General features: G+C 47.8%; 2 protein-coding genes across 9 annotated transcripts in view; one reads left to right on the top strand and one right to left on the bottom strand.

The window, feature by feature from the left end:
* Positions 1-25,034, top strand: part of Dusp18 (dual specificity phosphatase 18) — a 56,007-nt gene that overhangs the window by 7,400 nt on the left and 23,573 nt on the right. For 2 of the 8 annotated variants that reach the window (XM_047560123.1, XM_047560125.1), the window contains exons 2-4: positions 1,128-1,242; positions 4,591-5,203; positions 7,041-7,790. In XM_047560123.1, coding sequence (XP_047416079.1) covers positions 4,661-5,203; positions 7,041-7,076 — 579 coding nt within the window. In that variant the 5' untranslated portion in view covers positions 1,128-1,242; positions 4,591-4,660 and the 3' untranslated portion in view covers positions 7,077-7,790. Of the gene's footprint in view, positions 1-1,127; positions 1,243-4,590; positions 5,656-7,040; positions 7,791-9,587; positions 10,639-25,034 lie in introns of those variants that run through there. The other 6 variants (XM_047560124.1, XM_047560126.1, XR_007109731.1 and 3 more) reach the window with 5 other exon arrangements.
* Positions 13,974-21,371, bottom strand: Slc35e4 (solute carrier family 35 member E4). Its single transcript, XM_047560121.1, has 2 exons — positions 20,058-21,371; positions 13,974-14,936 (listed from the first exon to the last, which is right to left on the bottom strand). The coding sequence occupies exons 1-2, from the start codon at positions 20,674-20,676 to the stop codon at positions 14,503-14,505; spliced, it is 1,053 nt and encodes a 350-aa protein (XP_047416077.1). The 5' UTR covers positions 20,677-21,371; the 3' UTR covers positions 13,974-14,502.

Raw genomic sequence — 25,034 nt, 5'->3', positions numbered from 1 at the left:
CTGTCTTCAGATTCAGATCCTCACCAGTTTTCTAATGACCTCACACACCCCTAACATCTTAAGACTACGCCCCACTCCAGCTGGAAGTAGCTAGAAGAGCAATCTCTACCCACATCCCCAAGGGAGGCCCAATATAAAACAGAAAAGGGAGGACTATTAGGTCCCAAGACTTGACATCTATGCAGCCATTTTAAATCCTTTCCACCATTTTGTGAAATAAGTTTTGCTTTCTTGCCTCTCATTAACTTACCTACTGGAACATCTCCTTATTTGTCCCGGCAGCCCATCATATGCTCTTAGGCAAACAGCTCATATAACCTTACACAAGCAGTCCAAAATCTGCCCTATAAAATACCCTAGAGTTAAGTTCTTTTTGCCTCTCTCACTTTTCTCCGAGCGATGGCCTTTGTCAGATACTGACTGACAAATAAAACTCTGTACGAGTGGATCTCTTTGCCTGGTTTCTGTGTCACTTGTCAGCATCTCACTTCCCTTTCACCTATCAACCTTGGATTTTGTTCTGCTTGTATAACCCAGAATTTAACCAACTCTTCTCGGTGTTTGCCAGTGTTTGCTGACTTTTCCCACCTATAATGAACCAGAATGCCCAGCTTTTGGACCTTGTGTGATCCTAAACACGTCCTCCCTTCTGTGCCCCACTTTCCTACCTGTGACACATGGAGGTATTAACTCTTGACACCAGTCTGATAAGGTTGCCAAGAAGGTTGAACTAGATGAGGGAAGCCAAAGACTTCTTCATAGGTTGTAAAATGGTGAACCTCAACTGCTGTCACATTGCTATTTCTCTTCCTCCCTCTTGCTCATGCTGAACTATTCTTTAGGTCTCAGGTCATTTTTTCATGGGAACTTTGCAACCCCATAGTCCCAGCCTGGAATGAAACTTTACTCTTCTCTCCCACAACGTGTCACTAACAACAGTAAGAAAAAATAGTTATCATTTTTAGTGTGTTCATTTGGTGCCAGGCTCTGTTTCAACACTACCTCGATTATCTCTTTTAATTTTCACAAAATTCTTATTTTTATTTTATTTTTTGTGGTAGTGGGGATTGAACCCAGAGGTCTTCTACCATGGAGACACACCTTTAGCCCTTTTTATTTCGAGACAGGATCTAGCTAAATTGCTGAGACCAGCCTTGAATTTGCAGTCCTCCTGCTACAGCCTTCTCAGTTGCTGAGATTACAGACTATACCACCACGCCTAGATCACAACATCCTTTTAAGGTAGGCACTGTTACCCCTATTGTCAAAAGGCAAAATTGCAATTTTTTTTTTTTTTTTTTGTACCAGGGATTGAACCCAGGGGTTCTTAACCACTGAATCACATACCCAGCCCTTTTTATATTTTATTTAGAGACAGGGTCTTGATGAGTTGCTCAGAGCTTCGCTAAATTGCTGAGGCTGGCTTTGAACTCCTGATTCTCCTGCCTCCGCTTCCTGAGCCACTGGGATTACAGGTGTGTGCCACTGTGCCCAGCTAAAATTACAACAATTTAAAAGTCTTAATTGGCTTTATCTTCTATTCTAAAATCAGGCAACACTTCATTGTACAAAATGAAAGTGTTCCCATGAACCAAGCAGAAAACATTTATGGTTTTATGGACAGAAAAGCGCTGAAGAAAGCAGAAATGAAAAGCAAAAAGCTTTATTTTTCCTTGGAAGGTGGGGACAAGAAGATAGAACTGTAGAAAAACTGATTGGTTAACATCAAATTACTTTAGGTTACCTTTTATGACAAAAGTATTAAGACCCAGGGAACTTTATTATGCCAGTTGAAACTGACCTGTTTGAGAACATTGGCAATTATCTCTCTAATCCTGATTTCCCCAAGGTCAGATAAACAGCTGTTTCAGTTTGGTAAAGTAGACTTTACCAAACTGTGACTCCATTTTGTGTGACTCCATTTTGATTTTTAGTCTGATCTGTTGAGCCCAGGGTAGGAGCTTAGTTTAAAACAATTTTTATTTGACATTTCCCAGCTCTACTATGTGTGCCTATAATTACCTGTTTAATATCTGCCTCTCCCACTAGACTTTGAGCTTTGTGAGAAAAGGGACCATGACTGTCATGTATTTCAGTATCACCAGCACCTAATATGGTGCCTAATAAATGTTCTTGATGAGCATAAAAATGACTCTCCTCCCAAGCACTACCCTCACTTTCAAGAGTAGTGTCTCTTCCACATACTTTTTGTCACTTAAACAGTACTCTCCTCTGTTCTTCTACCCACCGGACACTGGTTGGGGGACCTTCAGTTAATTTTGAGGGGCGGGTTCTGATGGTGAAAGTTCAGCATTTAGGTTTCCACCTGAGTTTTGGGCCTCTTTCCAGGGTCCTTGTATGACCTTTACAACAAACCAGCCCCATTTGCCCTTCTGGGGTGAACCTAATGCATTTGACCCTGAGGCATTGGCAGGTTGAATTTCCCTCTTCATCCTTTATCATTCTTCTCCAGGAGCCTAGAACCATCCTTATCTCCACCCAGACCCTCCCTGAAATTCTGGAGAAAGATGGGAGAGACCTCCTTTTTAGAAAACTTCTCAGTATTAATTGAGAGTTTTTAACCATTTCAGCAGACTGAAATGCAGATTTATGCCCCTCATCTGAGAATCTTGACTTGGTGGACTTGGGGAAGCGACTGGGTATCTGTATTATTAACAAGTTCCCTGAGTGATTCTGCTGTGATGTTCAGAGGATATCTTTAGAGAATTCCATAGACCCATCCAACCATTTTCCAAAAGCTTCCTGGGATCATAGTATTGAAGTGGTTTCCTAATTCAACCAGTATTCATCAAGCATCTACTTATGGAGACAGAGTCTGGCACTAGTTCGTGATACAATGGACATGAAGATAATTGTACTTCTAAAGGGCTCGTGGTGTCTTGAGAAGACAGACTTTTATCAAATTATCAGGCAACTCAAGGCAAAAACCACATCTTCATTAAGTATTAGGAAGGGAGTGCCTGAGAGATTCCCAGAAGCTAGCATAATGGGCAACAAAGCAACCCCAGAAGCAAGAGCAGAGAAGCAGGAGAGCCTCAGAAAGACTTGCCATACCAGCAACACCATGTCTGCAGCAGGTATATGGCATGTGACCCTGGGAGGGGCAGACTTCTGTATTCTCCTAAGAAATCTTGGGCCCCTTACTTCCTAGTCTTGAACTAAGCTTTAAAAATCACACACCAAAGAAACCTTTGGGAGAGCCAAGATGGCGGACTACAGGGAGGCTACATTCCTTGTCGCTCTGTAACTTGGGTTTCAAGCAGAGGAAAATCTGTTTCTCTGTGAGGCAGTCTTTGCTGCTCTTCAGTCCCCTGCTGTTTATCCTATTTGTCCACCGAGATCACCCACCATCTGCCAGTATATGGCCTACTTTTTGAGTGCAGATCGCTCACTGACTGCTGCCTATCATCCGCCATTTGCCTGTTTGCCTGCCTCTTGCCTGCCAATCGCCTGCCTTTCACCTACCCCAAAATCACACACCCTCTTAGGTCTCACTGAAAAAGGGACATTTGGATTTAGACCATACCTCTCCAGGCCAAAGGGCAGTCTTTCCAGGCACAGACAAATGATAGAACAAACTTTTGTTCCCCTGCTGCCCATAGTTAGGATAAAATAGAGCCCCTCAGCTTGACTGGCAAGGCCATTTGTGGCCTGGCTGCTTCCGTCTCTCTAGACTCCTATTAGCCTTCCTGAAGGGCCTCAGTTAGACTGAGAAACTGACAGTTTCTCTTGACATGTTCTCTCCAACAGAGAGCCTTTATCTCTGCTGCTCTCTCAACCTAGAATCCCTGTCTCTGCTCCTTTTCTGGGGTTGCTTTGTTGCCCATTATGCTAGCTTCTGGGAATCTCTCAGCCACTCCCTTCCCTAGGCTCTCTTTAGAGGCAAGGCACAGGAGAATATTTAGCAATGTAGGACTTTGTTATTTCACATCAGTTCCACATGGGCACATCCTGTCTCTTCAAAAAGATGGTTCTTGGGGAGGAGGAGAGCAGGAACCTCCCTGGTCTTATTCTCCCCTCCAGTGACTCTCAGCACAGTGAGCTCTGCTTCCAAGTCACTGGTTCAGGGTCTCATGTTTTGGGCATATAGTCAGAAGACTAAGAAGGGAGACATTGCAATTGATCCCCGCTTAGAGGGGCTGGAAAAAAGGAGAGAATTCTGAATAGGGGAAGAAGAGGACCTATGTGAGCCTAGATGGAGAGTCAGGCCAGGGCACAGCTGAGGAATTCAAGTTGACCTGCCCAAATAGAGATGAGGGACCCCTCAAGGGCAGCTCCTACTGCCAGGCCAGGGACTTGCCTTTTGTCCTGTAGGGCAGTGTGCATTAGACCACCTGAAAAGCAAGCTAAAATGCAAATTCATGCCCTTTATTTGAGAATCTAATTTGGTGTATCTCAGGAGGGACCAATATCTGGGTATGTGTATTATTGAGTTCCCTGAGTGATTCTTCTGTGATGGTCAGAGGACTGCCTTAGGGAAACCCATAGTCCCATCCATCTATTTCCCAGAAGTCTCCTGGGTTGGCCTGTTGGGCACTTACTCTCTAAACATTCCCTCCCTCCCTGCAGTTTTCCATGGACACAGCTTAGCAGAAAAATGCAGGCCTCATGTGCCACCAACTTCTGACACACCGCCTTGATGACAGCACCCCTGTGTACCTTCCCAGTTCAGTTCCGACAGCCCTCAATCAGCGGCCTCTCACAGATCACCAGAAGCCTGTACATCAGCAATGGTGTGGCTGCCAACAACAAGCTCTTGCTGTCCAGCAACCAGATCTCTTCAGTCATAAACGTCTCAGTAGAGGTGGTAAATACCTTCTATGAGGATATACAGTACACACAGGTGCCTGTGGCCGATGCACCTATCTCAAAGCTCTATGACTTCTTTGACCCCATCGCTGACCACATCCACAGTGTGGAAATGAAACAGGGCCGTACATTGCTACACTGTGCCGCTGGTGTCAGCCGCTCAGCCACTTTGTGCCTTGCCTACCTCATGAAGTACCATGCCATGTCCCTGCTGGATGCCCACACATGGACCAAGTCATGCCGGCCCATCATCCGACCCAACAATGGCTTTTGGGAGCAACTCATCCACTATGAGTTCCAGCTGTTTGGCAAGAATACTATACACATGGTCAGCTCCCCAGTGGGAATGATCCCTGACATCTATGAGAAGGAGGTCCGTTTGATGATTCCACTCTAAATCATCCCCCAACTTCCTGCTTGAGGGTCAGTGTACAGACCTGTTGTTGATCCTATATCAGGATCTGAACTTGAACAATCTTTGTTGATAGAGGACTATACCAGATGATACCTTTTATAAGGGCAAGAAAAAAGAAAGTGATGCCACAGCTTTCACCTCTGTAATCCGTATCTTTAAAGATTAAACTCAGTTGTTAGATGGTGAAGATAAGTTTTCTACCCTATGAGTGGCAGACCATGGCTACTGGCCAAAGGGTGAAATGAGGCAGGTGGTACCCTGGACAAAGAGACCAGAGCCTCAATGCCTGGAATCCTGCTGCCCTTAGACTGAACAACTCAGAAATAAATGAGTCTGTTACAATCCTACTTTGTTCCTTCAAACCCAAAGCCAGAACCTTAAGCATCATGGCACCCCCTGAACTGTTCACAGTAAGTGCCAACCTACTAGATGAGTGGCCTTTAAATAGTGCTCTTGGAACCCTCGGGGCCTCAAACAGCCCCACATCTACCTTCACCACAGTGACCCTACTGAAGTTTTCTAGATCAGATTTACACAGAAGATAATTTTCAAGTAAACATTCCAGTGTTATAAAACTTTTTAAAAATTTTTTCTTGAGTGCTATTGTACGTGACAAGCTCTTAAATTCCCCTCCAGTCTTTAATAAAGGTGGCATAGTCCATTCTCTAGGACATGTCAGTCCTCAAGGGTTCTAACTTGAAAGACTGGACCTGCAAACCAGAACTTAGCCCTGTCACCTACTCTCCATGTGACCTAGGGCCTCTTGGAGCCTCAGTGTCCTCATCTGTGAAGATTCGGCAATTCCATAGCACCAGGCCCAGTGCATGGTCCACGATTAGCTTAATGGACAGCTCTCACTGTGGGTGATATACTCACTCTTTGGACCTCCTGGTCCCAAGTCAAGGCATTTCTTTTGTCTGTGCATAATCCTCTATTGTTTTCAAAGTGCTTTTCCAGAAAGTCATCCCGTGTGGGGCAAAAAGGGGTTCAAATCCTACCTCAAAAGAGGTGTAGGCTTAGAAGACTTTTCAAAATTCCCACTATTTAATCTAGGTGTGACCTAAGGGTCCTGAAGTAAGGGGTACAATTCCAGCTTCCCCCACCTTATTTAGAAGTACTGTGAATTGTGGGAAAGACTTGCCATGCTTGTCTCTTTGGTTAGATGAATAAAACCTCCAGTGTAGCTTGTACCAGATCAATTAGAACAAAAACATAATTTAAATATCACCAGATCTTAAAAACTACATAATGTGCCCCTGCTGATTTATGACTAGACTGCTTAACCAAAAAGAAACATTCTGAAACCCAAATATCAAATGATTGACAAAGGGGTTTGATTTTCAAAAAGCTTTCCTGGAAACTTACATATTTCTTCCCAGGAAAATCCTATATATAATCAGAGGACTCAACCCTGGGTGTGTCTAGTCTTTTTTCTCCTCTGAGAGGTGAGGGTGTCTGCACTTTGCCTTTGCGGTATGTACGCTTTGTTGTCCGTGTGTGTGTGTGTGTGTGTGTGTGTATGTGTGTGTGTGTGTGTTTTCCAGGGATTGAACCCAGGGGTACTTAACCACTGAGCCACATCCCCAGACCTCCCCTCCCTTTTTTTTTTTTTTTTTTTTTTTTAATTGTTTATTTTGAGACAGGGTCTTGCTAAGTTCTTAGAGCCTCACTAAGTTGCTGAGTTGCCAAGGCTGGCTTTGAACTTGAGATCTTCCTGCCTCAGACTTGTGAGCCGCTGGGATTGCAGCACCTTTGTAATCCCTTTAATATATCTTTCTTGTGCCTTTCTTTTCAGTGGCCTAAGTCAAGTTCCTGCCTGGGGCCAAGTTGAAGTCCCACTGCCCATTTGGAGGTGTTTTGGAAGATCTTTGTCCCCAATTCCAATCCAATAAAGAGGACACAGTTTTGAGAAAAAGAAAAAAGAAGTTTTATTGCTTTGCTAACAAAGGAAAAATGCAGGAACTCTGTGATTCTGCTCATCATGGGGAACAGTAGGTTTTTTTTTTTTATTGTTTGTTCTATTTAGTTATACATGATAGCAGAATGCATTTTGATTCATTGTACACAAATGGGGTACAACTTTTCATTTCTCTGGTTGTACATGATGTAGAGTCACACTATTCAGGTAATCATACATGTACATAGGACAATGATGTTTGTCTCATTCCACTATCTCCTCCCCCACTCCTAAGAGGGAAAACAGTAGGTATTTAAAGAAGTGATTCAAAGCCTACATTCCAGTATTCTCTGTCTACAGTGGTAATTCACTTGTTAATTTGGGAGATAGTCATTTCTTAGATCTTCTGGTGCCATCCCAAGTCTGAATTCTTCATTCCTGGGGTGGGTGTATGCTCAAGGACAGATAACTGCCTAGGATGGGGGAAGAAAGGTAATCCTATTCCCCTGAGATTAGGGAGGGAGAGGGGAAGAGGAAAAGGAAGAAACATGTTTATTTTAAAAATAAGTCACAGAGGCAGAACAGAAAAAAAAAAAAAACATGAAGTGGCTCACTTTTTCAGAGGGACCTTCTCAGACTCCTGTCCACTGATGAAGGGAAGCCTCAATATTAGAAGGCTCCAGCAGATACAGACATAGGGAGCTGGGGTGGCCCCATAGAGCTAGAGGGATTGGGGCAAGGGAATGGGCTTAGGGATACCAGAGCATGCAGGGCTCCAAATACCAAGCTGAGGATTCCACTACTTGTCCTGTCTGGGGGACAGAAGGCAGTTCTCCCAGAGCAAACATTTGCTAAGTACTTGTTGTGGACCAGATTGTGCAGTGCTTTGTCAGGGAGCATGCAGTAGTGTGACTGACAAGATCCTACCCAGAGCAGGAAGCTCCCAGACTAATTCCTTGTGGCCCCAAGCTCTGTTCTCAAGTCCTCACTCACTCACTCAACAAACATGCCAACCTCAAAGGTGGCTGCAGTGATCCCATCCTCCTGCTGTTTATGTCTTTGTGTAAGTCAATGTGGGCAAACCCGTATTAAATAGGCTTGACCTGTGTAATAAGATATTAGGAAATCTAATAAGGACAAAGTGTGACCATTGTGATTGGATCCAAAAAGACACTAGCTTTTTGCTCTTTTGAATCACTCTCTCTGGTGGAAGATAACTACCATGCCAAGAGCCATAGAGAGAGACCCACAGGGCAAGGAACTGAGGCCTCCAGTCAGCAGCATTGTTAATGACCCATTTTGAAAGCAGAACCTCAACCTTAGTCAAACTTTTGGAAGACTGCAACTCTGGCCAACATTTTGACTACCACTTCACAAAAAAACAAAAACCCACCTCACTAAGCCACTCCAAAATTCTTGACCCACTGAAACTAGGAGATAATACATATTTATTACCTTGAGCCATAATTCTTGGGAATAATTTTGGTTTAAAAAATCTTAATTGGTTTTTTGATTCTAGGAAAGGGCTATCCTTCATTCTGTACTTAGGAGATTGAAGCAGGAGGATCACAAGTTTGAGATCAGCTTGGGCAAGTTGGTGAGACTCTGTCTCAAAATAAAAAGGGCTGGGGATGTAGCTTAGTAGTAGTAGGGTACCTCTGGGTTTGGTCCCCAGTACAGCAAAACAAACAAAAAGCAAAATAAGTGTTCTGATAGGCGGAGTGGAAGAGGTTTGTCTTATGAACAGAGAAAGACCAAATAAAGTAGAAACAACAAAAAGCTGATTGGTAACCAGGCGCGGTAGCACACGTGTGTAATCCCAGTGGATTAGGAGGCTGAGGCAGAAGGATCGCAAGTTCAAAGCCAGTCTCAGCAATTTAGCAAGGCCCTAAGCAACTCAGCGAGATCCCGTCTCTAAATAAAATACAAAAAAGGGCTGGGAATGTGACTCAGTGGTATGTGCCCCTGAGTTCAATCACTGGTACCAAAAAAAAGCTGATTGATCATGTCAAAGTTACTTTCTTTGTAAGACGGGGACAGGGAGACAGAACATTAGAAAAATAAGTGGTTAACATCAGATTACTTAAGGTTACTTTCTGTAAAAATTAAAAGATTAAATCTCAGGAACTTCATTGTTACACCAATTAAAACCATTTTGGTTGTTTTTTCTTGTCTTCTGAATTCTGATTAAGGTCAGTTTGGTGATGTGGAACGTTAGCATAGGTGATTCCATTTTGATGTTTAGTCTGGAGTATTAGGGCCTACTGCAGGATCTTAGTCCAAAATAATGGCCTCCTTTAAACTATTATCCCAAATCAATACAGCTGACACCTGCTCTGTCCCCAGCACTGTCTCTACTATCATCTACTCATCTGGACCACCACAACAGGTCTCCCCTGGTCTCCCTGCCTCTTGGCTCAAGTCCCTAATTTTTCTTGCACATAGGGTCCAGATAACATTGAAGATTCATTTTTTCAAGAAATGTTTACTGAGGACCATATTTCTTTTCTGCTTACAACCTTTCATGGCTCCCTGTGAAGTGGCCCTCAGTTAAGTATTTTGTACTATTTCAAGAAAGCATTTGCAACTGAGCAGGAACGGTGAGATGGTGGAATTTCTGGCATCCCTGGGATTACTTGGGGGGGCAAAGAAGGGAGTAAGAAGAGTCCTCATTTGCTCTAGCCTCCTAGAATGACAATCCAAGGGCCACCAGGGGAGGGCAGGAAGGGCACCCTGGCAGCTGAGCATGAGACAAGGCTTTGTTCCCAAATCCACAGTGGCAGGATGCCCAGAAAGGCCTCAACTTCCCAGGCTTCCTCCAAGGTGGGGCCAGAGTGGAGGCTGGGACATCCACAATACTCTGCCCTGGGAAGAAGCATGCCCTTGGGGCTCTCAGTATGCAATGGAAGTCAAAGAGATAGGAGAGATAGCCCAAGGAGCTTTTCAGAGGAACTGGGAAACATCTGACTTGAGTGAGTTTGCTAACAATGATTGAGGATCTATGTTTTAGGCACTATCCTTAAGCCCCGGAGAGTCCTTGCCTGTCACATAGTTGCACATGCCCAACTCCAGAATTTGAACCCACGATTGACTTAAGAACCCCTTGACTAGTATAGTAGCCCCCATCTCTTATCTACAATTTCACTTTCCATTATTTCTGTTATCCACTGTCAATAGCAGTCTGAAAATATTAAATGGAAAATTCCAGAAATAAACAATTTGTAAGCTTTAAATTATATTCTGTTCTGAGTAACAAGATGAAATCTCACATTGTCCTACTTCTACTTACCCCAGATGTAAATCATCCCTTTGCCCAATGTTTCCTCACAGTACCTGCTACTCACTTGTTAACCACTTAGTAGGTGTCTCGTTCATCATGGTTATTAGATCGACCTTGGTATCACAGTGCTTGTATTCAAATAACCCTTATTTTACTTAATGATACCCTAAAGCACAAAAATAGTGATGCTAGCAATTTGAATATGACAGAGAGAATGTGTAGTGTTTTCTTTAAGTGAAAAGAATGTTTGCAACTTAAGGAAAGAAAAAAAATTGCATGCTGAGGTTACTAAGCTCTATTGTAAGAATAAATCTTCTGCGAAATTATGAAGGGAAAAAATAATGCTGTTTTGCTGTCACACCTCAAACTGCAAAAATTACAACTGCAGTGTGTGATTAAGTGCTTAGTTAAGATAGAAAAGATTTTTAATTTATGTATGTATAGAAAAAATATGGCATACATATGGTTAGGTTACCATCTGCAGTTTTAGTCATCCACTGGGAGGTCTTGAAATACATCTCCCTTGGATAAGGGAGGATTTCACTACCTACTCCCTGCCATACCTTGTGCTGATGACTGGGGAGAGAGCAGCAGGTCACCTTGAATCTTTATCTGGTGAAGAAGAGATATTGATCCAGTTCAAAGACTGGGATATGATTGGGACTCCACCTGGAGAGGTGCAGGGAACTGGGGTACCACCGAACTGGAGCTTCAAATTCAGTTTGGCATGGCATCAGGCAGGAGTACAAGGAAAGAAGAGCTTCTTCAGGGAGGTGACATCTGTTATCCTGGGGAAGCTTCCTAGCAGGGACTGGATGCAAAGATGGAGACTCTGAGAGGTGAAGCCACTTACCAGAGGCAACAGAAGCTAGTGAGAGGCAAAACCTGGAGGCACAATGACCTTCGCTGGGACTCTCCCCACTGATCTCCCTATGATACTCCCAACAACACTGTGAGGCCAGAAGAGGCCAGTCTGAAATCATACCATGAGTAGGCAGGGCCAGGACTGAAACCCAGGCTTTCTGATTCAGTCCAGTCTCTGTGCCCACTGCTGGGGGGAGTGATGGGAAGGAACAGGCTGTGGCCTTGAGGGCCATACTTAGATACCTGATGGTCCCAAATCTGGTGACAAACTAGCTTCCAAGTCAAGCACATATCTAATTACTCCCCATAAGCATCAGGGTCTGATGTGATGGGGTGCTCGCTCATTAGCCAAACATCCCACCAAGCCCAGGACCCTGAGTGAGGGTGGTGCGGGGATGCTCCTGCTATGGCAGTGGGCCCTCTCAAGTGGAAAAGGGGCCTGAGTCTCTAAGGCGGCTCAGCCTAATCAAAGCCATCCTTCTTGGTTCTGTCTGACCAAGTCTGAGAGTGCAGTCCAGAAGTGCCCAAACTACACTAGGGCTGGGCTGGGCCCATGGCATCTCTGAGTCACAGGGAGGGTGGGAGGCCGGTGACTCAACAAGGTCCATTTTCCCTCCTGCAAAGCCAGCCTGGGTGGAGTTAGGGGCCAGTAACCCTTGTGCCTGTATTCCTAGGCCCTCACCACCTGGCCCCTGCCCAGCCTTCTGCTGACCCTTCACACCACCCCACCTAGCACTGACTGACACAGTGGTCCTTTATGAATTCTGGTTACACGATGTAATGAATGATTCCTCCTTGAACCTGTCCTCCTAGATCCCAGCTGCAGCCTGATTTAGCTCCCCTTCCTCAAGCAAGAAGGACATTTTCCAGGTGGATCTGAAACCTCAGAGAGGGGGAGGTGACTACCTAAGATAGGGACAGAGACAGCTGGCATCATCAATTCCTTTCTCATCCCTGGTCCTGCCCGCTGGCTCCTCCTTAAAATCCTCTTGTGGGGATCATCAGCCCATTTTACAGATATGGAACTGAGGCACAGAGAAGGGAGGGTACCTACCCAACATACATAATGAGGTGAGCAGAGAAGGATTAGGTCCCTGGACTGCAAGCTCCAGGCTGGATCCTTATCATTTTTTAACAGGTGATCCCTGAGAGAGGTAGCTGGGTACAAGGAAGTTAAGCGTACAGCACCAAGAAAAGGCTAAGAGAGGTGATGTGACAAGGCTGCAGGCGCTGCTGATCACAGGGCTCCAGGCTAGCTCTAGAGACTCCTGCCCTAGTTTCTCTGCACGGGAGCCCTGCTCCTTTCAATGCTCTGGGCTAACCGGGAGGGCTCCCTGCTGAGCGCTCCCACTGCCCCTATGGGGCCACCCCAAGCTTTGCCCTGTTCACCCACAACTATGTGGTATGGCCCATTGTCAAGACCCTTTCCTAGCAGTCTTCCTTTTGCTGTCTCTCTCCCTCCCTTTTGAGACAAAGGGGTCTTGCTATTTTGCCCAGGTTGATCTTAAGACCCCTGGGCTCAAGTCATCCTCTTGCCTGGGAATAACTGTCACTACAGGCACAGGCCACCACACCTTTTTTTTTTTTTTTTTTTTAATGCTGTGGATAGAACCCAGAGACTCTCATGGTTTGGTAAGTACTCCACCACTAAGCCACACACCTCACAAACCCCAACCTCGGGGCTTCTCTTTCTCTCTCTCTCTCTCTCTTTTTTTTTTTTTTTTTTTTTGGCAGTACTGGGGGAGTACCTAGGGCACTCTACCACTGATCTACACCCCCAACCCCTTTTATTTTTTTATTTTGAGACAAGGTCTTGCCAAGCTGTCCAGGTTAGCCTAGAACTTGCAATCCTCTTATCTCAGCCTCCTGAGTAGCTGGGATTACAGGCATGCACCATGACTCCAGGCTCCAGGTCTTTCTTTAAAGGCAAGGTATGCTGGTGCACTAGTGCGTGCCTATAATCCCAGTTCAAGACTGGCCTCAGCAACTTAGTAGGCCCTAAGCAACTTAGTGAGACACTGTCTCAAAAAAAAAAAAAATAAAAAAGGGCTGGGGATGTGGGTCAGTGGTTAAACACCCTTGGGTTCAATCTGTGGTACAAAACAAGAAGAACTAGGGATTTCACTCAGTGGCAAAGCACCCTTGGTCAGTACCAAAAAAATAAAGGAGATGTGCATATTTGGACTTTTCCACACAGGAAAAGATATAGAAGGAAGGAGGGTGTGTAGGGGGTACCAGACAGAGGGAACAGCAACAGCAAAGGCTCTGGCAAGGGTCTATCTGGCATTGTGTGAACCTGAAGGAAGTTACTGAGCCTGGAACATGGAGCACAAGGGGAAGAGAAGTGAGGCAGCTGCCTGATGAGGCCACAGGAGCCAGATCCTGAGGGCTGCGTGCTCTCAGGTAGGAAGTTCCGACCATGTCTTTAGAGCAGTGTGAAGCCACAGAGCATGTGTCTTTTAGAATGTTCCCTTCGGGTGAAGGGCCCTGGAAAAAAGGGGACAGGGGAGAGCAAGGAGGAAGCCACTACCACTGTCCAAAAAATGGGCAATAGTGGCCTGGCCAATAGAGGGATTGTAGAAAACAGGGCAAGGTTGGGGGCCTGAACAGGCCATGATAGGTCAGAGACAATGTCCTAGTTCCGGGGTGGATTCCCTTGGCTGTACCCCCAAGTAATGACACAGGTATCCAAGCAAAAATAGTTTATTTGAGGATGGAAGACCCAAAATTGAGAGCCAGGAATGAGGCTGCAGCAGCTGCCTGGAGTTGGCACAGACTACTCCAAGTCCTTGGGGGAAGCGGCAGTGAAGAGCCCTTTCCTGGAACCCCCTCACTGCCTTCCCCCCTAGAAGAAGGATTATACAACTGTCAAGAATCATTGTTGTCATCATAGCACATTGAGATTTTCAAAGTTTGCCCAGCAAATTCAGCATAACAGTTGATCCTAATCATAATAATTAGTCCAACAAGCACAGTGACTATGCCAGGCTTGGACCCACCATCCAGTGGTGGGTGGGGCCTGTGACAGGGTAAGATAGGGACAGGAGGTGGGTCTCTCTGGGAGTCACCATTCCAGCTCCCAGGGAGTCCTTCCAGAAGGCGCCTCTCCTTCTCTTGGCCTGGTGGCTTCCTGCTTTCCACTTTTCTCACAGACATTGGCCAAGACTGGATTCAAGATGAGGCTGTCTTGGGTGTGGCTCTGAGTTCCTCCAGATCTCAAATACCCTTGCCAGGCTGTTCTCTCTGCCACAGCCCCCGGCGGGCAGCCCAGGAGGCCACAAACTCACAGTTGTGGTAAAGGAACATTCCTGAAAGGGTAAGTGCAATGCCCACATAGCTCAGGGTGCTGAGGCGGCTGCCAAACAGGAGGTGGGACAGGATGAGGTTACCCACGACGGTGAGGTTGCCCAGCACATGGACGGTGAGAGCGGAGGTGAGGGCCAGCAAGGAGAAGCTAGCGAGGTTGTAGACCACAGACAGGAAGCAGCTGAGTAGGACACAGGCCCAGAGGCGGGAATCTGTAAGGACGGGTGGTGGTGCCACACCAGCCTCCAGCACCAGTGCTGCACCCACCAGCAGGCAAAAGCTGGGCAGTGAGGTTTCATACAGCAAGGTCACTGCGTCCAGCCTCTCTTCCTGCAACAGGGCACCTGCAATCAGGACAGGGACAATCAGTACCCAGTGTAGTACAGAGACAAGCCCCACTGGGCCAACCCAATGTGGCCTCCATGGCTGATCCTCAGGAAGACTACCCTGACAGTTCATGCAAGGTTAATGACTCCTGCTCTGAAATATGATCGCCAATCACAAGAGTCAAACCACCTGGGTTTGTGCTCTATGTCCACTCCTGACTAGCTGTGACCTGGGTTCATGAGAGGTACTTCACCTTGATAATCCTGTTTCCTCACTTGGAAAGGTGGGTAAATACTAAAGCGTATACAATAACTTTTTTTTTTTTTTTGGCAGTACTGTATTGAACCCAGGGCCTCACACAAGCTAGGCAAATGCTTTACCACTGAGCTACATCCCAAGGCCAGCAGTCCCTCCCTCCCTTTTTCCCTCCCTCCCTTTCTTCCCTTCTTCCTTCCTTTCTCACCAGGGATTGAACTCAAGGGCACTTAACCACTGAGTCATACCTCTAGCCCTTTTTTGTATTTTATTTAGAGATAGGGTCTCACTGAGTTGCCTAGGGCCTCATTCAATCATGGAGACTGGCTTTGAACTCATGATCCTCCTGCCTCCACCTCCCAAGCCGCTGGGATTACAGCTATCTTTATTTCCTATTTTGAGAAAGGGTCTTGTTAAGTTCACTAAGGCTGGCCTTGAATTGTGATCCTCTCTCAGCCTCCCAAGTAGCTGAAATGATATTGTGTGCTACCCACCAGCTAAAAGGATAACTTAAAGTTTTAATAAGTAAGTATTCAGTAAATATTTTAAAAATTAAAAAAAAATTTTCTTAAAGACTTCAGTTGGGTGCGGTGGCACATGGCTGTAATCCCAGCAGTTCTGGAGACTGAGGCTGGAGGATCACAAGTTCAAAGCCAGCCTTAGCAAAAGCGAGGTGCTAAGCAACTCAGTGAGAGACCGTGTCTCTAGATAAAATACAAAATAGGGCTGGGGGTTGGCTCAGTGGTTGAGTGCCCCTGAGTTCAATCCCTGGCATCCAAAAATAAAAAATAAAATAAAAAGACTTACCTACTTCAAACTACTTCCGAAAGGGTGAAACTAATGTATCTGGAACAATCAAGTGATCAATGAACATGAAAAGTGGCTCCAAAAAAATCAAACAAAATCTTCAGGGGCTTCGTAGGCTTTGGATGAAACTGTCTTAAGTTCTTAACCCATCTTTGAAGACCCTGCACCAACTGACCTACCTTTCTTAGCCCTCAGCCCTTATCACACCTGTCAGGACCTTACACTGTAGTTCTGAAGAACTAGCATGGATGGGCCAGCAGAGTGTCCTGCCACTTACTAGCTACATGGCAAAAAGCAGAAGTCAGGGTTGGGGAAGAAGGAGGAACTGGAGGAATAGGAGTGGAGAGGAGGAGTAGGAGAAAGAGGAAGATGATGAAGAAGAAGATAAGATTTTTAAAATAAATGGTTTGAGTCAAAATGGTAGGTTCAGTCTGCTTCATTTACTTACGACAAGAGAAAAAGAAAGTCATCGTTGGCTCTTGGCTCTTACTCATTGTTTATGACTGACAATCAGTATTTTTTGCTACCAACACTATGGTTTGTTGAGATGGATCCAGAACTAAGAGGAAACTTCTACTTTTTTCTTTTTTGGTAGTACAGGGGATTGAACCCAGGGGCACCCTACCACTAAGCCACATTCCTAGCCCTTTTTAATTTTTATTTTGAGACAGGGTCTTGCTAAGTTGCCCAGGCTGGCCTCAAACTTGTAATCCTCCTGCCTTAGCCTCCCAGGTAGTTGGGATTACAAGTGTGTGCCACCAAACCCAGCAAGAGAAAACCTTTTAAGAGGAGATGCTGCCATCTTGCATAGGTGTGTGACTATGTGCTGGTGTGTGCCAGTGTCTACACATGCTTCCATCCAGCCAATTCACAAAGGAAGTAGTGTTGCCGTCAAAGTCAGATACAGCCCAGGTGAAATGACAGTATGTGCATGAGGGCAGTTGAGGTTTGGGGCCTTATCCAAGTGTTTGTGGAAACAAATAAGTAATTGATACAGGTTCCCTCCCAGGGCTTTCTGAACCTCTGCGTGTTTTCTGACACACACTTTCCAAACAGCCACAGACTTGCTTACTCACAGGCTATGCTTAGAATAGGAAATTTTATTCCTTTCTCGATTTCATTCTGTTTTGGCTTTGTTCTCAAGGCAACAGTCCCTCTGGCTCAAGCATTTCTAGAAATGAACAGATAATCGGAATGCCTGCGGCTCATTGGTTCCAAATTTAGCACCATTAGGAGCTGCCTGTGGCCTGCATGTTAAAGGTCCCATAGCAGGAAGGCTTTGGATTTTCAGGTGAATTTCACCCTTGCTAAATTTCAACCTCTGAGGCAGCCACGTAGGAAAGTTCTAGCCTCTCTATCCAGCTCCTTGCACCTGTCCTGCATGCCCAATAACCCTGTAGCCCAGGAAAAGGACAGTGATCCCCTGTCAGAGTTAACTCACTCCCAAAATGTGAGTCTGTCATCCTGCCTTCTCAGTGACCCTTCCCCTGCCAGAAACCAACCATGTCAATTCTCTTCTTCAAAGGCATTTTTGTTTCATCTTCTGAACACATCTGAGCTTCTGCCACATGCTGACATACCAACTGATCCAAACTCTGCCTTCTGCAGTTGGCCTAATCCCCTCTTCGTCCCTTCACTAGCTGTGTGATGTAGTCAGCCTCTCTTTATGTCTTAGTCTCCATGTGTAGCATGGGGAGGTGACAACACCCTCTTACAGGGGGTGAGGTGCTGAGCACAGGGTCTAATGCCCAGTACAACTGCTAACCTGGCAGCTGACATGATCCCCCATGCCCTGCTCCTGCTGGCTGACACCCCATGCCCTGGCATGGTCTGTTTCCCATTCCCAGAATATCCTTTCCAGCTCTGTCCCTATGAAGAGCTGAACATGGTATGGCACCTAGCAAGAACTCAGTAAATGTATTATCATAATTATGCTATGGTTAATATCATGGCTACACACCTCCTACCCTAGGCAGCCTTCTCAGGGGTTCCCAGGAAGAAGCACCTGTCCCTACCACACCTGTGCCCACCTTAGGTATAGAACACAAAGAGTGTCTCCCAGGTCATCCAAGAGCTCAAAGGACAGGAATGGAGTCAGGTTTCTCTGTGACACACGTGGGTACAGTTGAGAATAATTCCAATAGACTGGCACCCCACTTCCTAGTCTTTTTATCGGTAGGAGAGTGGTATTGTTCCTCTTCCCCTATAGCTCCCCTGGGCTTCCACCTGGTCCAGGTAGGAGGAAAACTGGAGTTCTGCCCATTGCTGCATAAGCTCTCTCTTCCTAGACACTTATGTTCTGGTTCCATGGTATCTGCTTTATAAAAGAGTTGTCATCAGCCATCTACACCCTAGTCTAAATCTGGCCTTGACAAATCTGACAAAAGAAACCTCCCTCTTTTCAAAACCTATCTCAGTCCCAGATCCTGTCTCTTCTATCCCATCTTTGCTGGGCTCCCACCTTTATTAGTGGGGCCTCCAGCCTCCTAAGCTTCCTCCTCAACCATACAGCCACAACAGTTTACCAACAGGTTCGTCAGAGCCATCAATAAATCCATCTCTTAAGGAGTGTCTTCCCTGTGCTAGGCCCCAGGCCAGGTGCTGGGGACACAGAGATTCCCCAAACCTTGCCCAGTGGGAAGCAGATAAGTTGTCAATGGTTCTGATGCCCCAGGATGGGGAAAGCAGAGGATACCGTGGGAGCTCAAAGTAAACACCCAACTCATCCAGGAGGCCAGGGAATTGAAACTTGGGAGTAAAGCTTTTAGTAGAAGCTAAGAAGGGACCTGATGCCAGGCATATGCCACTCCATGGCTCTATGCACCAAGGCCTGACCGTCCAAAGCCTCTCCTGCAGATAGGGTTACCTGGGGTCCTGAGTGAGGAGTACAGCCTCAGCAGATGCTCAATGGGCCTTGAGGCTAGGATCTTCCCAGTCTTGTGGCCCTGCCCAGGAGGCCTCACAGGGTCAGGTTTCCCAGAGATAACTTATGCCCAAAGCTCATGCCCAAGTTCAGTACCCAGCTCATGTAACCTGAGGGCAAAAATAGAACCGGGCTTTGGCCCTGCCTCATGGCCTGGGAAAATGGTGACAGGACCTCTGGGTCCTGGCTCCAAGATTCCAGGGCAGGGCTGAGCTCTGACTCAACCTGCCCCAGCCTTAGGTTATCCCCAACCCTAATCCAGTAATCCTGGAAACTACCCCCTGACACTCCCCCACCCCACTGCAGCCTTTCTCCTCCCAGACCTGAGTCACAGGACCTCCAAACTGGAAGGGAGGGAGAATAAGAGGTCCACAGGACTCCATCACCTCTGACCCTTCTCTGATACAGAGAAGATCTAAACCTGCCCAAGATCACCCAGCAAGTACGAGCAAAGGCATGGTTGGTACCCAGGCCTCCCTCAGGTCTCCCTGGGGTTGAGGCACAAATTGGGTGGGGACTGTGTTTAGGAAATGTGCGACCCTGGGTCAACCATAAACTTCTTTGGGTCTCAGTTCCACAACCTATAAATAGGAATGGAGGCAGTTGTTGCCATGATAACTGAGGGTCAACACCTAGCACGAGGCCTATCATCCTGTAGCTCCCACTAAACATCAGCATTTCCCAGACTTGGCCAAACCCCTTGTCTTCCAAATCCCAGCTCAAGGCCTGCTCTTCTTTTCTTTCACTCCCTGTTCCACACTTTTTGGCTTCTTTCTGGGTCTGCTGACTTAGACCATATCACTTGACTCCAGCATGGATTCTGGATTTGAATCTTGCCTCTGCTGCTCACTGACACATCATGGCCAAGGCAAGTCCCCCATCAAATGGGGACAATATGGTACCTGCCTTCATCATGGACAGTATGGGGATTCCCAGAGACAAAAGGTTTGATGAGCCATGGAACACACATCATTGGCAATTATTAAATATTGGCTAAATCTCCAGAACCTGAAATTCACTGAGTTCTTGGCCCTCTCTGAGCCTCAGTTTCCTCATCTGTAAAATGGGATAATGGTCACAGCCTTCACGGAGATATAGAGACCACATGCCCACCCAAATTCCCACTTCCCCATATGAAGACCCAGAAACTCACTCTGCTGAACAGACTTGAGACCTCGAAGGCAAGTGGCTGCCAGCAAGAAACCACAGCCTGCAGGGGGTGCCCGAAACTCTCCTGCCAGGCTGCAGGCTGCCCCCAGGCAGAGTGGGCCCATGGCAGCAAACTGCAGTGGGTGGTGGCGGCGACCCAGCAGCAGTGCAGACAAGGCCATCGTGAACAGTGGTGTGGTGGTAGTAGCCAGCTGTGCCAGGTCCAAGGGCACAGTGCTCAGGCCCACGTTACCACAGGCCATGGATGTGCCAAAGGTGAGGCTGAGCAGCAGGACTCGTCGGCGTGTGCTCCCTGGCATCCGGCGCCGTGCCCCCCAGTGGCATGCCAGCGCTGCCGCCAGCATGTGCAGCGCGGAGAGCAGCAGGGGCCGACCGAAGCTATGCACTGTGAAAATCCACTTGTTGAGGCTTGACATGCTGGCTCCTGCCAGCAGCCACACCAGTGCTGCCACAGCCACCCGGGCCCGGCCAGGTTGCCTGAGGACCTGGGGGCTGCCAGGGGGCCACTCAGGGGATCCAGTCACCCGAGTACTTCCAGTCACTGCCACTGCTTCCGCTGAGGTCATCCTGCCTTCATGTTGTTCCAATGGGCAGCGGCACATTCGCACCAGTGGAGCTGGGGCAGAAGGCAGACTCCCCAGTGAGCAGTTCTGGGTCACCAGAGATACTCACTTTGGGCCAGGCCGGATCCTGGTTCCTTGAACCCAGTGCTGGTCTCAGACAGGTGAGGGTATCGTTTCTGTGTGCCAGGTCCCCTGGGTCAGCCAAGGTCTGGAAGCTAGGCTATCCGTATTCTGGCTCAGATAAGGTAGAGACGAGGTTGTGGCTGCTGGGATGCCAGGCACGAGCCTGGTCTCATAAGCTCCGCGCACCTCTGCCCGTGCCAGATGAAGTCTCCACTTTCCTCCCTGCCCCAAGCCCACGGTATGCTCTTAGATGGAATCCTCTTTCTTCTCTTCAGTCCCTAGGCCGTTGAGGTAGGGATCTTGACTCTCGGACCTCCTGCGCGCTCAGGCTGTGACCAGGCCTGTCAGGGGCAATCCTGGCTCCGCGACTGGTGGTACCCGGGGGTGGTAGCAGCTCGTTACCTCCGATAATTCCCGGGATGTGCGCTGACTCGCCAACCCGCGCTTCCACCGGTGCCAGACGGCGATCTCAGCTTGGTTCTAACAGAGCCGGTGCTACAGCTCGGATTCGGACTCGGAGCTGCTCTGGCTGCGGCTTGGGCTGCGGCTGTGGCTCCAGCAGAGCCTCCCGCCCGGCTCCAGTCCCGCCTAGCCGGTCGGGCGCGGCCCCGCGCTCTTGGCCCCGCCTCCTCCACCACCTCCTCCGCCCGCGCCCCACCCGGAAACTTGGGCCTCGCCCCCCGCACCGCCCCCGATCAGGCCCCACCTCCGGAGCTGGTGTGTGTGTGTCTTGCCCCGCCCTCACGCCTAGGCTCTCAATCCTCCCATCTGGCAAGCAGGCCCGCTTCAGCTCCTCCTCCTCCTCCCCCTTCTGTCTGCCCCTCTGTGGGTTAGAGTCCCCCTATTTGGAGTAGTCAGCCTGTCTTGTCTGCTGTGCCATCAGTGGGGATCAGGTCCCTGTTCATCTAGGGCAAAGGCGAGTCCCCCATAAAGACCAACACGTAGTGCTGGAAACCCTGGGGTATTCCGCAGAGCTTCCCAAGCTATCTTTAAGGAGTAGGGTATTGAAGAGGGACACACAGGCCCCATCCCAGGACCATTCTCAGACCCACCTCATCCCTGCCTATAATTATCTCATGGGACCTTGGCATCCAGCAGAGCTGAGCCACAGGGCTCCCTAAATCCCCTCCCTTATCCCTCCTATCCCCAATATACTCCCCCTTCTCCCAGCCCAGGGCGGTGTCCCCTCCGGACCCGCAGTGGGAAGCTGAATCACCACCGCCACCCACAGCGGCGGAAGCAGGATACGGTCAGCCGGCATCCATTCCTGGTCAGCAGCCCCCGTTTTGGGTCCTGGGCACTCGCAGCTGACTTGTAGGTGAATTTCCTGGGGTTCACCTCCTATTCCCCAACCCTAGCAGGACAGAGCCCTGGGCTTTAAGGCAGAGCAGCTACCGCTAAGTCTGTCCGTGTCTGGATTTCTATTTCCCGTCCGAAAGACAGATGCTCTCTGAGCTCAGGGTTGTGTAAATAGCAATAACCAGAACTGGATAGGTCGACCTGGATTCTAGGCCTGAACCTGGCCTCTCTGATCTCTGGAATCCAGGTGAACAAGGACCAAGGCCTATTTAGGGGCCCAGTGCCGACTGTGAACCTCTTTCTTGTTGTCAGGCTTCCTTCCTTTGTGGAAACTCCTGCTTATCTGAACAGGGTTCACCCCTGCCTTTTCTGACCTGCAAGTCCTTGACAGCTACCTGACTGCAGGAACAAAGACCGAAAAGGGGGACCGCTTAACTTGGCTCCCTGCGCCCTCTGGTGGTCATGATCTCAAATGACTACAAGTGCCTTTAAAGCCTTTCAGTCATCGGTCACGGGTGGAAAGAGCTCAGCCTCACAAGAAACGTGAAATATCAGACTCCTCTATCAGGGGTCCCAGGAATCTACACGATCACGTTTGCCTCTGGTGATTCTGATGCCTGCTGAATAGCCCAAATTGTAGGGCAAGAGGCACAGGTAAGAGGATTTCCAGACTGAGGACCAAAATATGGGGCCATTTTAGGGTTTCTGCAGGAGGAGTTGTGGGAGGGAAACTGAGCCAGACAAGGGGACAACCCCTACCCTATTTCTTGAGAAGGAATCTTGGCCCCCTGTGGGTTTTATTCTTTGGGGGATTTTGTCAGTTTTCCAGTAAGTTCCCTTCAATAAAAAACAATATTAAGAGAATAATTTTTACAAGCAACAAAAACACCCTGAACTTTGCAGAGATGAATTGGTAGGAAATGCTAGGTGGTAAAAATCTGTCTACACTGCCTCCAAAGACCGTAGAAAGGGGCTCCCACCTGCCCTGCCTCGTGAGATGTGTCTATGAGGAAAGTGGATGAATCAAGTGAGACCTGGGCAGATTTTGGTGGAACGGAGAAGGGTATGTACCGCAGGGGTGGGGGAGGCTGAGGGCAGAGCCCAGGGAAGATGACCCAGCAGTCACCATCCCATATGGGAGCCCAGCAGGGCCAAGGTGCTGGAAGACAAAATCTCCGGCTGCCAGGGATAGAGTGCTTTATCCCATCTGTTCTTTGGTTACCCCTGGAGGCAGGGGATTATTCACTCACTGACAGAGGGTTTGGTGAAGGGAAGGAAGCCAGGTACACAGGAGTGTGCAGCTTGAGGGTTGGAAGGAGATTCAGTCCAGATTTGGATGGTTCTAAAACCCTAGCCTTTAACCTGCAGAGAGCAGGGCCCTCAATAAGTTATTTCTGTATGGGAAAATCAGGGTGCCAACTTCATGGAAGCAGCAAGGGTCTCCTTCATATTCCTTGGGGTCCACTGGAAAGCCCAGAGTAGCCTATACTTGTCTACATCTCCCCAAATCCCTCAAATCTGAGCCTTACCTATTAGGGGCCCAAGTACTACTATGGGAAGGGAAGTAGGTAGTGAAAGAGGGACACTGGGATCCCCAGAAAGGAAGAAGAATCCATTTCTAGCCACTGGGTCACAGAGGCTATAGAGTAGTCCTCTCTCTTCTCTCTTTTTGATGCATGACCCTGGACAGATCACCTCTTCAATGGGGCCTCAGTTTACTCATGTATGATCTATGATGTGATCACAAGCATGAACAGGCTGTGTAAACCCAGGCACTATACCACAGTTGGGAAATAGGAAACAGATTTAGGAGCAGAAGTTGTTTGTATGGAGTCATGGAGTTCTAAATGCAGGCTAGGCCAAGCCAAGTCCTTTGAGAGAGCTTCTCAGACCCTGGCTTCTCCAGGTCCCTTCTGATTGTGCCAGACTACAAACTGGCCAGTGGCTTTGGGATACCAGATCAGAAGGTAAGAAGGAATTGGGGGCTTGAATTGGAAGGTGGCAGAGTTCTGGCTAGAGCTTTATACAGAGGAAGCTGAAGAGGAAGAGAAGGGCTGGGGAAGTGTAGGTGAGAGAGCCCTGAACCTCAAAGTCAAGTTCATTACTGTTCTTAGTGACCTCAAGTCAGTGGGCTGGGTCTATTCAGCAAATATCCTTTTGGTGAACAGGGTTCAGTAGCTTCCTGCTTCTCAGAGTACACACACCCCAACTCAGATAATCTCTTCTAGAGGAAGAAGCAAACGCAACTCATAGACCCTTCAGCCTCTCTCTAGCCTGGCCTGAGACCTGCCACAGTCTTTCCCATATGGAGGGGCTTGTGGCTTTCTCAGGTCATGTTCCAGGGGGCAAGGGGCAGCTGAATAGGGCTGTCAAGTGTCATGCACTGGATCAATGGATGAAGATCTCAAATCTGCCACTTACAGATTGTGTGACCTGAGGCAAGCACCAACCTCTCTTAGTCGCCACTCCTCTGGGGCAGGGTTGTAAGGGGAAAGTCACAGGGCAGGCCCAGAGTCCTCCTCCTACCTCAGTTAAAGCATAGCAAGTGAACAAGCACTCCTGTGTTTTGGGTGAAGACTTTTCACTTTAGAAACAGGGGCTGATTTTCACTGACTTCCCGCTATTTTAATGTTTGTTTTCTGCTGTTTTGATGTTTTAAATCACTTTCTTCCCTTGCCTGCCCAGATCCTTAATATTGGAAGCCAGTCCTCTAGTAACAGGCACATGTTTAATCTGTGGCTTCTAGGCCTTTAAGTTCGTCACTTCCCAGTCCCGTGGACCCAGACCTGACGTGCTGTTCATTAAAGGTCCCCTTGGAAGACAGGTTCTCCTTGGTAGGGTGAGATATGGCAGTGTCCCTTCACAAACTCCCCTTCACAGAGGACAGTCCCAAACTTCAGTCCCAACACTTCACTTCACTGAGGCAGGGTCCCCATATCTTGGCTGCTATGGCCTGGGTTGGTGTCCTGAGTATG

The sequence above is a fragment of the Sciurus carolinensis genome, chromosome 8 (genome assembly GCF_902686445.1).
Source record: "Sciurus carolinensis chromosome 8, mSciCar1.2, whole genome shotgun sequence".
NCBI lineage: Eukaryota > Metazoa > Chordata > Mammalia > Rodentia > Sciuridae > Sciurus > Sciurus carolinensis.
The sequence above is the reverse complement of the archived record's forward strand: the minus strand, read 5'-3'. Positions and strand labels throughout refer to the sequence as shown.